The sequence below is a fragment of the Sebastes umbrosus genome, chromosome 9 (assembly GCF_015220745.1).
Source record: "Sebastes umbrosus isolate fSebUmb1 chromosome 9, fSebUmb1.pri, whole genome shotgun sequence".
Lineage (NCBI taxonomy): Eukaryota > Metazoa > Chordata > Actinopteri > Perciformes > Sebastidae > Sebastes > Sebastes umbrosus.
The window spans coordinates 17,717,327-17,732,367 of record NC_051277.1 but is presented as its reverse complement, the minus strand read 5'-3'; the positions used below and the strand labels follow the sequence as shown (position 1 = coordinate 17,732,367).

The following is a 15,041-nucleotide window of genomic DNA, read 5'->3' as shown; positions in this document are numbered from 1 at the left end:
CCCAACCATGACGTTTTTTGTTGCCTAAACCTTACTGTGTACATGACCTTAGTTTTGTTGTGTGGCGTACAAATGACACATGAAAAGCCTAAAATGTGTCCTCATGACACGCAGAATGTCTTTGTAATGTCTTGGTATTTATACGCCTTCCTGTGAGACTGGGTTGATTTTAAGCAGTGCTAGGAAGACAATGTCCATTTTTACTGCAGGTCCTACAGCTTGCTGATAGAGTTGGAGAAAAAGGTGCTGCTTTACCCATTTTGATGTTAATCTACTTTAGACCTTCCTATCCTCAACAAGGAAATATTTCAGAACCAGTTTGTGTTTGCCTCTCCTCTCGTTCTTTTTGTAGATATTTTGTCATTATTTTCTTGCCTGCGTTTGACAGTTGACAGTAGAGATAGACAGGAACATCGGGGAGTGACATGCAACAAAGCTCTACGGCCGGAATCAAACCAGAGACATTGTAATCACACAGTGTGCATCGTATACCACTATTCCATGGGGACACCTCTCTCCTCTCCTTTTCTATCCTCCCCTTCACCTCTTCATCTTCTTCCACTCCCAACACTCCTCTCCTCTTCCCTCGTCTCCTCTCCAACACCTACTGTTTACATTAGGGCCTGTGTGGTAGCTTGAGGCCTGTCATCAGAGATGCATGCTGGGTAAATATTATTACAGGTCCTTTAACAGAAGGTAAAGAGGTACGCGTACCCCTGGGGCACCTTGACAAGTGATATTTTCAGCCTGGATTTCAGCTGCTTACTCAGCGTAGGGACTGGGATTTGAGTACTGCACGTACTATACATGCACACATACAGTAAACACATACGTATACACACACACACACACACTCTGGGGTGTTTGCCGACTCCCTGCTTCGCTCACACAATATGGACGCCCAGAATAGTTTACAAACAGGATGACGAACATTATAAAGTCAACAGCCCAGTGTTTGACTGTCAGCACTGTAAAGCGTTCAGATTAGCTTTTGTTTTGACACAAACAATATGCTCACTCAAAATAGAGCCTTGTAAACAATAAAGCAGCTAAATGAAGACATATTTAAGCCTGAATTTATGTTGCTGATACTTCACACCATCCTGCAGCTTTGTACGACAAAATGACAAAAGTTGATGCTGATGTTTGGAGGCTTTACACTGGGGGACAGGTGCCAGGAGGCTGGGATCTCAAGACTGTTTATAAAAGTGGATGCAGTCACCGTGATGTCACCCACTGGTTTACAGAGTGCTGTTTTGAAGCCTCGAGTTTGGCATTTTGTCCGTCACCATTTTGGTCCTTGGCCATCACCATTTTGGCTTTTGGGCGTCGGCATCTTGGTTTTTGGCTGTCACCATCTTGTTTTTTTGCAACCAGAAGTGACACGAGAGGTAGGAGCGAACGCTGAATAAGACATTTTAAGGATCCAAATGTTACAACTAACTTTCATGAACTGAAAACACATATGAAAGGGTTAAATTTGTAGGACAAAAACGCGGACAACCCCCAGACCGGACAACGCCGTGGTAGCGACCTGTCAATCATAAGGTAGCCCCGCCCTAAAGCATACCCTGCTTTATGGTCTATTTGACTCTAAATGGGACCATAATTTACTAAATGAACATCATGCTGTGTTGAAGAAGACTTGAAACTAGTGTTTGAGACCATAAATTCATGTTTACAATGTTTACTTAGGTAATAAATCAAGTGAGAAGTAGGCTCATTTTCTCATTGTCTTCTATACAATCAGATTTTTTTTGCAACCAGAGGAGTCGCCCCCTGCTGGCTATTAGAAAGAATACAAGTTTAAGGAACTTCCACATTGGCTTCACTTTTCAGACTCATTGTTAAAGCACACAATCACACCGAGCAGGATTTTACCAGATTTGGCCCCTTTTCAAATGCAACATTCACATTTACAAAATCAGGTAGATTAATTATGGTTTTACCTTCCTATAAAATGACATTTAAAAAGCCCCGAGGAGAGCAAATATCAGTGTGCATAAGAATGAAGTAAAAAGAATATTCCGCATCAACGGCCTTCACAGAAACTTCTCGATCTTAGCCTGGGTACATGTGCTGAATTTATAGTCGAGGAAATCACATCTTGTAGTTGACTTCCACCTGCGTTTGCAATCAAATCAGACACTATGAACAGTGCAGACTGCTTTCTCCGACTGGACCTGATAGTCACTGGCCTGCAGTGTGGAATACTAACAACACAGATACAGACACATCCTGCATGATAATAATAAGACCACTGTAACAACCTAGAAGCTGCTGATACTACCGAACCCTTTCCTCCGTCCTCAATTAATAAACTGCTATCCTCTCCGACTGCAACTTTGTTTCTTGTTGGTATGAATTCATTACTGAGACAGACAATTAAAAAGCATAAACAGGGCACCGTCTAATAAAAGCCGTCTTGATTAACGCAGGTTCACTCTAATAAGTTGTGACCAAACTCGGATGCGACCTTAATTCAATTTCATGCTTATGAATGCCTGAAAATGCGGTGCTTTAAACACAAATATGATTATTATGTTGTCAACCAGAAGATGCGACTTTGACTTTTTAATGTTAAAATGAAAGGATACATGCTGGGATTTGAATGAATTAGATAGGCTTCATCATTATTTTTGTGAAGTTATTGAGGAAAAATCTTAACCATTATGAATAGAAAACAAGTGCTTTTATTCTGCATTTTAATAATATTACTGTTTGATTGTTGACTGAAGCAATTATTTTAAAATGTTGTAACTCAATGTAGTTTTGAGAACCCCCACAGCCAGGGCCGTTTTCTGGTTGTACCCAACACAGATAGGAGCTGCAGTAAGACGTTCTGGGACGGCTCAAAAACGCATATTTCGGTGTAATCTAGATACCTTTTGTGAATTTGTATCTGGAATTGTTGGGGATTGTCTGTGTTTGCTTTCAGCCTGAGCCTCATAGGTTCAGAAAATAAATTATGCACAAGATGTCAAACTTTCTGAGTTTACATTTAATAATCTCAAATTATCTCCACTGAAGTTGAAAATAGATAACAGAGTAGAAGAGAATGGAGCTGCTCCAGTGTTTATTGATGTATACATGTATGTGCAGGCTGCTAGTACTGATTTTAATATTATTATTATTCAGTGGTAGTATTTCCCATCCTTGTTATGCATTCCATTTAATCTTTTTTCTATTTTCTTTTTTTAATCTTATTTTATCAAGTGTGATTTATTTGATTATTTATTTATTATGATCTTATTTTACATTAAAGCTGAAGTAGGCGAGATTGGAGCAAATATGATTAAAAAAAGATATAATATATAAATATATAAAATGTAGTACATGAAACAGGGAACCTGAAAAACATCATGTGCCTCTGTGTCCTCCGGTGCTCCTAACGGCATCTGCAAAATTTCACAGACTGGAGGAAAACAAGCAGTAAGAGCTGATCTGAGGTCTGCTGTCCAGCTGCCGTCTATGATAGCCGGCTGTCAATCACTCTCGAACTCCGAACCAAACGGTCAAACTATGCAGCGCTGATCAAATATGAATCAATATTATGTTACGCTAATGCCTATTTCTCGCCTCAAATGTTTTCAGAATCATCTTGTAGTGCACGGTTTAGCTGTAAAATGAGAAAGTTTGTGACGCCGTCGCCGCCATTGTGAAATCTTTTGAAGGAACGCCAAGTTCCGGTGACATGACCGGAGCACAGCAAATAGGAACGCTCTCTCAATGAAATGACCTGTGATTGGTCAAAGTCTCCCGACACGGGCTAGATATTTTAAAGCCTGAAAACAGAGCCATGAGGAGGTGCAGAAGTATAGTTATCTCTCAGAACACTTGAATTACAATATGCTGAAAGGTTATTATGGCATTTTTGCCCAATGATGCCAGAAACATACTGCCTACTGCAGCTTTAACTAAAGCATTCTATACCTGTTTTAAAATCCATTCTATGTCTATTTTCCTCATTTGTAAAGCACTTTGTGCTGCAATTCTTGTATGAAAGGTGCTATATAAATACATTTTATTATTATTATTATTATTATTAACATTTAGAAACTGTAACTGGGCCTACACAGTGTCATTTTACTATGTGCATCGCTCAGGCATGGACTGTATTATCGGGTAAAAAGCAGTGGATTGAGGGCACTCGTGTCTGCAGACACATCCCTGCAAAGAGCTATTTGGTGTCTTTTATGCGTTCGACACTCTCCTTCTCTCACTCTCAATCTGTCACTTTCCATCCACTTTCATACCCTCTCTGTCTCCTTGTAGGTTCCTCCCTTAACTTCAGAGGACAGTCGAGTAGAAACCTGGTCACAGTACGCTCTGAGGTAAATGCACAAGTGTGGTCGTAGCAATAAAAGGTCACACACTCTCTTCTTAACTGCCTTCCTCTTCATCATACTTAATTCATGCATGTTTCAAGAAGTTGTAGGTTACTTCACATGTTAGCTGTGAGAATCTAACAGCACAGTGATACTTCTACAGTACTATACACTATAATATTAGTGCCACGGTTCGCTGTGAGCCACTCGGGTTTCGATGAGTGGTTTCATTGGCGTGACCTAAAAAGCCTTTGAAAGCTTTAAGACTTCACAACAGGATTTTAAATGTTGTCTCCATCAAGCCGACTGAATTGCACGAGACAGGACTGCAGCGCAGGTGGGAAGCCATTAAAATTTAGCATTGCGCTCCTATAACATTGCCGGACTCATGGTGAAGAGTTACAAACAAAAAGGGATCAAAATCGATGCAGCAGAACCAGAGACATTATCTTTTATTTTAATTTGTGCAGCTCCCTCTGAAGCCACAAAACGCCTTATACAACTTTTTTTTAGGGATGTCACGATACCAGGAATTTAGTAGTCGATACCAATACCAGTGAAATTCGATTCTCTACCAATTCCATACCACGGCAAAAACAAAAGTAAAACAATAAATCCCATGTACTTCAACATACACTCCTTTATTACCGTTTGCATACTGTTTTTTTGTTAGGAATTTAAACTGGTCATATTTCTCTCTATTTTATATTGCTGTAGAAACATCTCCTTCAAACAACTGGATTTATTCAAGTTTCTCACCAAAAACGACATTTTATAAGATTATATTTGAACAGATCATGATAATAATTCACCTTCGCCCAATACTCAATTGAATAGAGCCTGAACGCACCATAATGTAAAACAATGGCACCTCCCATATTGAAATCGGCAGGACGAGAGCTAGTTAACATTAGCTTTTAGTCAACGGTAAGCAGCACAGTCCTGCACGGAGCTAACAGCTAACGTTAACCAGCTCTCCTCCTGCTGATTTCAACACGGATTTGTTGTTCACAATGTAACATTATCAGGGAAAAAATACGGTGCGTCCACTGGACGCATTGATAGTTGTATTGTCCCAGAACGCTGTTAGTCGTACCTATGGTACCTGTGGTACTGTAGAAAAACGATTTCAGAATTTTTCACATCGACTTGGTACCAAAGTATCGGTTCTCGTGACATCCCTATACAGCAGTGCTCCCCAGGTCTTGAGGAGTAAAGAGACTTTGTAAAATTGGAGTTCCCCTTTAATGTTCCTGGGTACCATGATAAATTATACCTTCATCGTATACCTTGATTTTTTCATAATTTCTTAAAGGAACAATGTGTAGGATCTGGCGGTATCAAGCGGTGAGGTTGCAGATTACTACTTCTCCTGTGTGCCAAGCGTGTAGGATTGCTACGGTGGCCAACGCGAAAACGTGAATGGCCCTCTCTAGAGCCAGTTGTTGTAAGAGTAGTGTGTGTACGTGGGAGGTGAGTGGTGAAGCAAGAGAGAGAGAGCTGCGGCGACGGGAGCGAGTAACGTTATTGACTCCGTCCCAAGCAGGAAAAGTTAACAGTGTTTGGTTTGTCTGTTCTGGGCTACTGTAGAAACATGGAGGTGGACTCCGTGAAGAGGACCCGCTCCTTATGTAGATATAAACATTCATCTCATTCTAAGGTAACAAAAATACAATGACTCTTATGTATACTGAAGAAAACATACTTATTAATATCATATTACATTTCTGTCAATAGATCCCCTAAATGTTACACACAGTTTCCTTTAAATAGACTGTATTTTGTTGGGACACCATCTGATACGCGTAACATTTTTAAACCAATGTTTAAGGTCTCTAGGGCTAATTTGTCTGTCTCTGCTGCTGTAACATTTAATGAACTCCACATAAGATGCTGCATTTGACCTTTCTCATACAATTGCACAAATAGCTGCAAGCTAAAGTTATTCCAGGTGTCTGTCTTCATAGCGATGCCGAGCAGGGTCCTTAAAGGCAGACAGACGCTGAAGCAGCCAAACATTGACGTTTCTCTTTGTCCTCCCTCTCTATCAGACAAACACAAATATGTGTATCAACTCTGTCTGTGTGGGATTACAGCAAGCATGTCTGGCCCGTCCTGTCCTTGACCATGAGAACAAAAAGTTGTGGCATCTTGAGATGAAAAGATTTACCTCCGGGGTGAATTGACAGATGGCATAAAGACTGAACAAAGGCCACATGAATAGGAGCTCGTTTGCCATCATAGCCAGGGGTAACAGAGGACAGCATGCCAAGAGAGAGGGGTTAGAGAGGGACATAAAGGAGGAACATGGAGAGTTTGAGGCCAAGAAGTTGCATAAAGGAACAGACTCTAACAATGCCTCTTCAAGTCCAAGAGAAAAAAGACAGGCCTGCGACAAATTCCTTCAGTTCTCTCCAACATGAGCAGCACCCACAGACTATATTTCAGTAGTTAATGATGCAGAACTGCAGGTGCATTTCTTTAGCATTGAATGCTCTGATTATGTCATCTGAGGTTAAACTAGAGCAATTTATTATCTGGAAACATCTGTGATTATAGAGAAAACAGATAGAGAAACTATATACTATGATTTATATTACACAGTTGAATAGTGCACTCCTGTGTTTGCCTTCGTGGTGCCATATTGACACAGTTTCTGCATGCACGTTTTTGTTTTACACCCATACTGCGCAGCATTTATGGGCGTACTTAGGAGTTATACTCTTTTGAACAGACGTGGCTGTGATGCACGACTTTCCAGTATCCGCGCGACTTGTCACTGCCTTCTTTGCTTTGGATGCCTCTGCCTGAAATATATGATGAGCTTAGGCTAAAAGCCTCCGGAGCCTCTCATCTTAAAATATGTGACAGCTAAACCCTCCAATCTAGCCACAGACAGAAAGAGAGACTTCAAGTGCGAGGGAAAGAACTCCTCAGCAAAAAAAAGCTTGCTACTAGAGCTCGTACATCAGCTAGAGAGTCTAGAGGGGGACCTAATAAGCCTGTCAAAGTGAGATATTTGTGATCAGTTTTGTTGTGACCCATTTTTAATCCAAAAAACACAGCACGGCTTCAAGTGAGGCTCTTTAATCTGAATACCAATTCCTTTGAGAAGAAGAGGGAGGAGAGAGAGTGGGAGATAAGAGAAACAATGAGGCACAAAGACATATGATGCAGGTGACATGATGAAAACCACAAAACCTCAATCATGGATAAAAATATTGAATGTTTTGTTGTTATTTTGATGGCTTGTCTAAACCGTTACAGCAGAGGGAAATGCCGGTTGCCAATCACGGGCTCAAAATCTTAACCAAACTTTGCTGTGGGTGGACAAGCTTTCCCCCTCCCCGATAGCAGTGGCTGCCAGAGAGGAAGATGACAGACGGAGGGAGGGTAACAATTAGCATTGTACTACAGTAACACTGGACATTATATACTGTACTATACTGACTGACTAACACGGATGGTAATGGTTAGAGGACAGGGATTTGTTTTGAAATTTCAGGTTTGTGAAAGTAGATATCACATTTATATAATTCATTTTTAAGACTTACATGCATACATGCTGCCTAGGTTAACTGGCGGTGTTTTTTTTTGAGTGAATACATGTCATAGGGAGGAGGCCAGGGTGGATAGTGGGCTTACAGAGTGCAGGACCAGGGTTCACATCCTGAGAACCAAACAAAGACCAAGATCTTTTTCTGTCCTCAACCAAGTGCTTTCAGTGCAAAAGATGTGCTTTTGTGTTAATTAGTGTTTTTACAAATTGGTTGTTTAATTTCATAAAGTGTGCATAACAATTTTTATGTATTCATTTTATGTATTATTCACTTTAATCTTTTTATGTAAATTGGCAACATGTCCTATTAAAAACTAAATGTCAATAAAAAGTAAATGTCATTAAAGGCAATACAGCGTCATTAACTGAACAGAGAGACAGAGAGAGACATAACAGATGTGAGATTAATGATGAAAATAACACCTATACACGCTCATCCCATTGATCTGTGTCAAGAGAGGACATTATAAATCAAACTGCTACTTAGTGTTACTTATATTGTGTCCAGTGAGCACCCTGAGCATCAGTGACAGCGACTCCAGATACCCTGCAGTTCACCTCTAAACGCTCCCCGGATACATGTCGCGCCCACATCACTCGCAGGCAGTAATCCACTCTAATGCCATAAGAAAAGAAGTCAAGTACTGACATGCTCCGTGTCCCGCAGCCTGGGTGTGTCTGGAAGATTTAGACTCGGGGGGGCAGAGATTCAGATGAGAGGGCCTGCTGCTGATATTTGATGTTTCACTTGAGTGTGCCAGATGGCAGTATATAGAATACAGGGGCAGGACAGGTGAAGTGGTGGAGACGGGGTAGAGCTCTCTTTAGAGGCCCCTTATCACTCTTAACTATAACATGTTTAATTGGTAATATGAACATAAAAAGGGGACAAAATGAAAAGTATGCCCATGTGTCCTATTAGCTTGGAACCACCAGTAATGGCACTTTTAAGAGCAGCACACACTATATGCATTTAACATCTTGCTGTTAAATCAAAGCATAAAAATCTAATTTCTGGGAAGAGCAACTTGATTGTACACACATTAGATCAGGAAAAATACAAGTTGTGATTGCAGTAACTATACTAGTAGGCTACATGTAAATTCTCGTTATACCAAACTAATCCTGTAGCAGCTTCAAATCAACATCCAGCAGTTATGGAGCAACATTAGCATTCATTTAGTGTCATGTTTCTGTCAACCTGATGAACGTAAGTCCAATATTCACATCTTTTAGCTCTGTTTTTGGTCTCTATCAACCACTGAACGTAATATCTGCTCTTTAGCAGCTAAATGCTCCACTATTGTTCACCAGCTTGTCTCTAAGTGTGTTTGTCTGCTGTTTGGTGCTAAGCAGGTAGTGTACATAAGGTTTTTAGAGTTTTTTTGCTGAAAGCAGCTGCCTGCTGGAGACAAAAATGACGCTATATGAGCCATGAGAGTGAACCAGAACAGTAAAGTTGCGGCCGGATTATTCTTTGTAGGTTCATCACTACGAAAGACAACAAACCCTTTCATATTGTCCCATTGTTTTCACGTTGTTATTTGATACATTATTTACTACAATTACTGTTTTGTGGTTGTATGCCTCCGCCAACCAGTCAAGTTGCATTTTACATCCATGTCTGCCCAAAGTGTCATCACAGCATCATTTTATCCTGTTAGACATATGTGTGAAATTGTCATATTTAAAATTTTAATTCTTGAGTTATGGCCAAAAATGTGTTTTGTGAGGTCACAGTAACCTTTGACCACTAAAATCAAATCAGTTCAGATTGAGTCAAAGTGGACGTTTGTGCCAACTCGAAATTGAAGAAATTTACTCAAGGCATTCCTGAGATATCGCGTTCACGAGAATGGACCGGACAGACGTAGGGACAACCTGAAAACATAATGCCTCCAGCCATGGCTATTGCCGATGCGGAGGCAAGAAAAGATTGATCATAGCCACTTTAAGCAACACAGAGCCGTTTTATAGCCAAAAACAGGCAGCTGAAACATCACCAGAGTCTTTTTTCTCTCATCTCTCACACTGAAAAAGTTAACGTCCGGCAAAGAAACTCTTGTTGTTTATAGCTGTATTTCGTTTTGTCTGTGCTTGGTCATCAGTCTTGAAGCTGGAGCTGACAGGTTTAGATTGCGTGTCACCTCTGGACCTACTGCTGCTCACAGGCCCATTTGGAGGGTGTGTGTTTGTGTCAGTGACTGAGAGATCATCCCCTGACTACTGCAGTTTCCCACACACCTATTTAACCCAGCAAAGTGTATCCAGATTACAGTTAATCCCAAATGCCACAGCCAGACTCCTGACAGCAGCTAAGAGGAGTTGGCATATCAACTCCATTTTTAGCTTCGCTGCACTACTGCTGCAATTTAAGACTGATTTTAAAATTTTATTGAGCACCCTTGAGGCAAAATCCTAAATTAGCTCCATTGCTGGGGTTTTAACCCTTTGCAGTATATGCTACAGTAGAGCCTGAATATTTAGGTAGTGCTCTGACTTCGTAGAGACGGACATATTGCCCCTCTTAACTGTTTTTTGTTTGTTTGTTTATTTACTCGCACTTTGTTCATTTCTTTATTAAGTTTCTTTCTCTATATTTATTTACTTTAGCAGGGAAGGAGAAGCATATAAAAGAGTTCAAGTCCAGGACAAGATTCTGTAGCAGAAATAAAACCCAAAACAAAACAAAAAGAGACAGAAACATGTAGAGAAAGTGTCAATTAAACACAATCTTTTCAAAGTGAAAAATACTGCATTCACCCAGTAGAGAAACAGCTACTGTATATGTGCTGCAGGAACAAGGAGAGCGCGACTATCGAAGAAGAGAAGATGTCAAAGAGACAACTTTCTATAGAAACTCTCTGGTAAACATGAACTGAGTAACTTAGCTGAGGCAGACAGAGAGACAGAGAGGCGTATCAAAAAGCAAACAATATATATATATATATATATATAGTATAATACTGCCTATTAACATTCTCCACTTGTTCTTAAGCAACATACCACAAAAAGTGAGTCTAAAAGTGAAGCTTTTTCCCGACTCGATACAAGTTGACGGGTGTGTAAGAGAGGAAAATAAAAAAAGAAGAAGCTCTACGTTTACTGAACTCTGCTATTGGCACAGCATGAATACGACCAAAATCTTGGCACTGACTTTCCCATCTCGTGTGATTTAAATCAAAACACAGATGACGGTTCCCCTACCAAACTTTGCGGCTGATATATAAACAGAAGGAAGACTTGGGACCCTGTTTGTAAATGGAACATAAATGCAAAAAGCCACAGTTTTCTATAAAAAAACATAAAGTCTACATGGAGAAAGTAAAATGCAATTGAGGCCTTATGCATAACAAAGCTCAATGCACACATAAGCTAACGCTCCTAAAAAATAATATGTTGAAAACGTTTCTGATGATGATATTTATAGCTGACAATACACATTGAGCTTTTATAAACTGTGTAAATTCATAATAGCAGTATTCTGGCAAGCTTAAACCTGCAGTAGGCAGAATATTTTTTGGCATCATTGGGAAAAAAATCCATAATAATCTTTCAGCATATTGGAATTCAAGTGTTCTGAGAGAAAACTAGACTCCTGCACCTCCTCATAGCTCTGTTTTCAGGCTTTACAGAAATCTAGCCTGTGACGGGAGACTTTGGCCAATCACAGGTCATTTCAGAGAGAGAGAGCGTTGGTGGGCGGTGCTTGATATTTCCTCAACTGATGTCAACATGGTCACAAACTTTTTCATTTTACAGCTAAACAGTACACTACAAGATGTTTCTGAAAACATTTTTATGCGAGAAATAGGCATTACAGTAACATAATATTGATTCATATTTGATCAGCGCTGCCTAGTTTGACCATCAAAAGCTGCTCAGAGACGGTAGACTCCAGCTCGGCTCTGATTGGTTGTTTTCCTCCGGTCTGTGAAATCTTGCAGATGCCATTAGGAGCACCGGAGGACACAGATTTTTTAACGCCCCGAAAATAGAGCCATGAGGAGGTGCAAAAGTCATTTTTCTCTCAGAACACTTAAATTACAATATGCTGAAAGCTTATTATGGAATTTTTGCACAATGATGCCAAAAATGTTCTTTCTACTGCAGGTTTAAGAAAGACGCAAAAATAAAGTCACAGAAAGTGTGTTTATATCCAGATTTTCTGTTCTCATTGTGGATGATGCAACTGTCAAACGGGCCGCTTCACACATTTTGACACCCCACTTTCATGACTAAAAAGAAGTTTCAATATGATACATTTCTAAAAGTAACACTTATTTACTTATAGGCTAAAATCATCCAGGGAAGCGCTCACGGAACATGAAATGAAATGTTTGTTTCGTGTTTGTGACAAAAATCGGTGTAGCACTACAGACAACGTTTCATTTTCCCTCCTTTCATTTCTCATATTACACACCTTGTTGCCTTCTGGACAGAAAATGGAATTCCGTCTGGATGGAAACCAAAAAGCAATGCATACATGTTTCTCTACTAATCAAAATGTAATCTGCTACTTATACTTCACTCATTTATAAATCAAAGATAACCCCCCTGGGGAAAGCCTTGAGAAGTGACAGACTGTAAGTGATGTTGCACACATGATACCGATTTTGTGTTAAATATCAAAAAAACAAAAATTAACAAGGCTTGTAAATATTCATAGAAAAGCAGGCACAGGTGTCACTTACTGTTGGTTTTGAGGCGGGCTGGCTCACTGTTGCGGCTTCCTGCCTGGTTGATGGCCTTGACAAAGAAGATGTAACGGGTGCCACTCTGCAAGCCGTGCACCGTGTAGTGGTTCTGCTTGATGTTCGGTACGATCATCCAGCTGTCTGCCGAGTTGTACAAACCTGGCAGATCCACAGAAACACACACACACACACACACACACAGACACACACACATAGCATGAGTAACCAAGTTCTGTTGATGTTTTAGCACAGAGAGTCCTGCTGGGAATCTTTTTCACTGATGTTCAAAAAAACAATTCTCCCCAAAAGTCTGACCACAGCAGTATGTTATGTTTTCTGCAAACATCACACAGTAAGGAGCTCAGAGACCATACAGTCCGCGGTGTTATGCAACATTTATGTGTACATACTGATCCACCCCATTACCTTTCCATCAGGTTTATCACGGCGTGCTCCTCTGAGGCGATATTGTGTGTTCGCTAAACTGAATCTATAACCCATTAAGAACATGACAGGATGTCTGTAGTAAGCGCCTGAGGGCAAAAGAGTGTGAGACCTTTAATGTTCAAATGTATGGAAACGTGAGCAATAGCGACATGACCCCAGCTGGTGGGCGCTTTGATTGAGAGTGGCTTGCAGTCGAGGGTTAGTAATGGCTGGGTTAGCTCTGCAGTCACCTGCTTCTAAACACAGTCTTTTCAGTCTCTCAGCTGCAGCCGACTGTGAAGGATAAAAGGGAAATCTAAGCTCAGGGCTGAGGAGAGGCTTGTCTACAATGGAGTGCTCTTTTTTGCCTTTAGTGTTGTACTAACAGGGAAGAATTTACACCACTGGTTCACAACCCGGAGGTCCTGAAACACCGCTAGAGGTCGCCAAATCTTCTTGGTGGGGTCGCGATGCCTTCTTGATTTTAAGTTTTTTGTTGTTGTTAATATACAGTTGGCCTATATCTCAGCATTTCATTCATTTCATATTCACACAGCCTTCCCTCTACGCAGTTAAAACGACCAAAGAGCTAATAGAACAATGGCGAAGTGTCAGGGAGAAGAAAACACTGAATTTGTCAAAAAAAGAAGCCTATTAAGTATGATTGTTAAAAATACGCAATACGCAATACAATGAATTGTATTAAAAGTCTCTAAAAATAACAGGAAAACTCATCTCTGATGCAATATTCGCAATAAATCAAATAATCTGCTCAATATTTATCCAAATTGCTCGTTTTACACAAACTTCCTGCAGTTATTGCGTTCAGTATTTGGGTTAATTGTACAGTTTATTAGTTGTTCAGTATTGTTATGCATTGAATATTATATGAAATATCCATAAAATATGTTACTTTGTCAGGGGTCGTCAGTTTACTCCATGATAAAAAAGGGGTCCCCAAAGGAAAAAGGTTGGGAACCGCTGATTAACACACTTACAGTATACCCGTTTTCCACCAAAATAAACAGGTATTAGCGTTTTTTTAAACACAGGAAAACCCACTAAAATAGCAGATAGACTAAGCCTACTTTCCCATTGCCAAGAGACCTTTCAACACAAGTTGAGAGGAGTGAATTTACCATGGCTGCGTTGTTGAAGAAAGCAGCTGTTTTATTTGAATCAGATATCGCAAAACTTGAACAATTTGACAGTTGCTACTGCTCTTGTGCTTCTAGTAGATGTGTGAAAAAAACAAACATGGTGTGAAATGTGCCACCGTCAGCGCGCTGGCTGTGTTTTGCACAGACTTTACTGGCATTGTCATAGAGGACAGGTGAAGAGTACAGGGCAGAACGGTAAATGTGATATAGTTTGTGTAAAAACACGGATGAAGATTAAAGTTATTAATTACACTGCTAATTAAACATTGAGCTTCAATAACAGTAGGATTTATACCGCCATGCTGCAAACATTGACCGCCAGCCTTAACATTTCTTTAACATTTTTGACCACATTCAAATAAATTCTTGCCAAAACAAACAGTTTATAGCACTACAGCTGAAGATAGTGTTTGTAGAGTTTAAGGTAGAATAACAATCCTTTTCATTGTCTCATCTTTCCTCCCCCACTGCAGATTTGCAGGGAAATAAAAATCCTGAGAGGGAGCGAGAGAGCTCTCAGGGCCATGCCTGCCTTGTCCCTTCTGGTGAGGATGCCTTGTGAATTATTGAACGAGATGGCAACAGCATGCATAAGTAAAAGCCAAGAGTCTGCTTGTAAATATAAATACTTCACAGGACGCAAATAAGGCCTTTAAAAGTGAGGCGGCTTTAAGAATGAATGAGGGGAGGGGGCTGTTAAAGTTAGAGTGAAGAGTCTTTACATATCTGCCGGCTTCCACGAGCTTTTCTCAGACAAAGAAGACGCCGTATGCTTTAATCTTCCTTTAAGATGAGAGAGTTTCAGAGAAGCGTCTTCACACCTTGCATTTACACATTTTATTTCAGCCTGCTCTTACAAATACGCATCCAC

General features: G+C 40.2%; 1 protein-coding gene across 4 annotated transcripts in view; it reads right to left on the bottom strand.

Moving 5' to 3' along the window:
- mid2 (midline 2) overlaps positions 1–15,041 on the bottom strand; it is a 189,306-nt gene that overhangs the window by 11,703 nt on the left and 162,562 nt on the right. For all 4 annotated transcript variants that reach the window (XM_037780378.1, XM_037780376.1, XM_037780379.1 and 1 more), the window contains one exon: positions 12,582–12,743. In XM_037780378.1, coding sequence (XP_037636306.1) covers positions 12,582–12,743 — 162 coding nt within the window. The remainder of the gene's footprint in view (positions 1–12,581; positions 12,744–15,041) is intronic.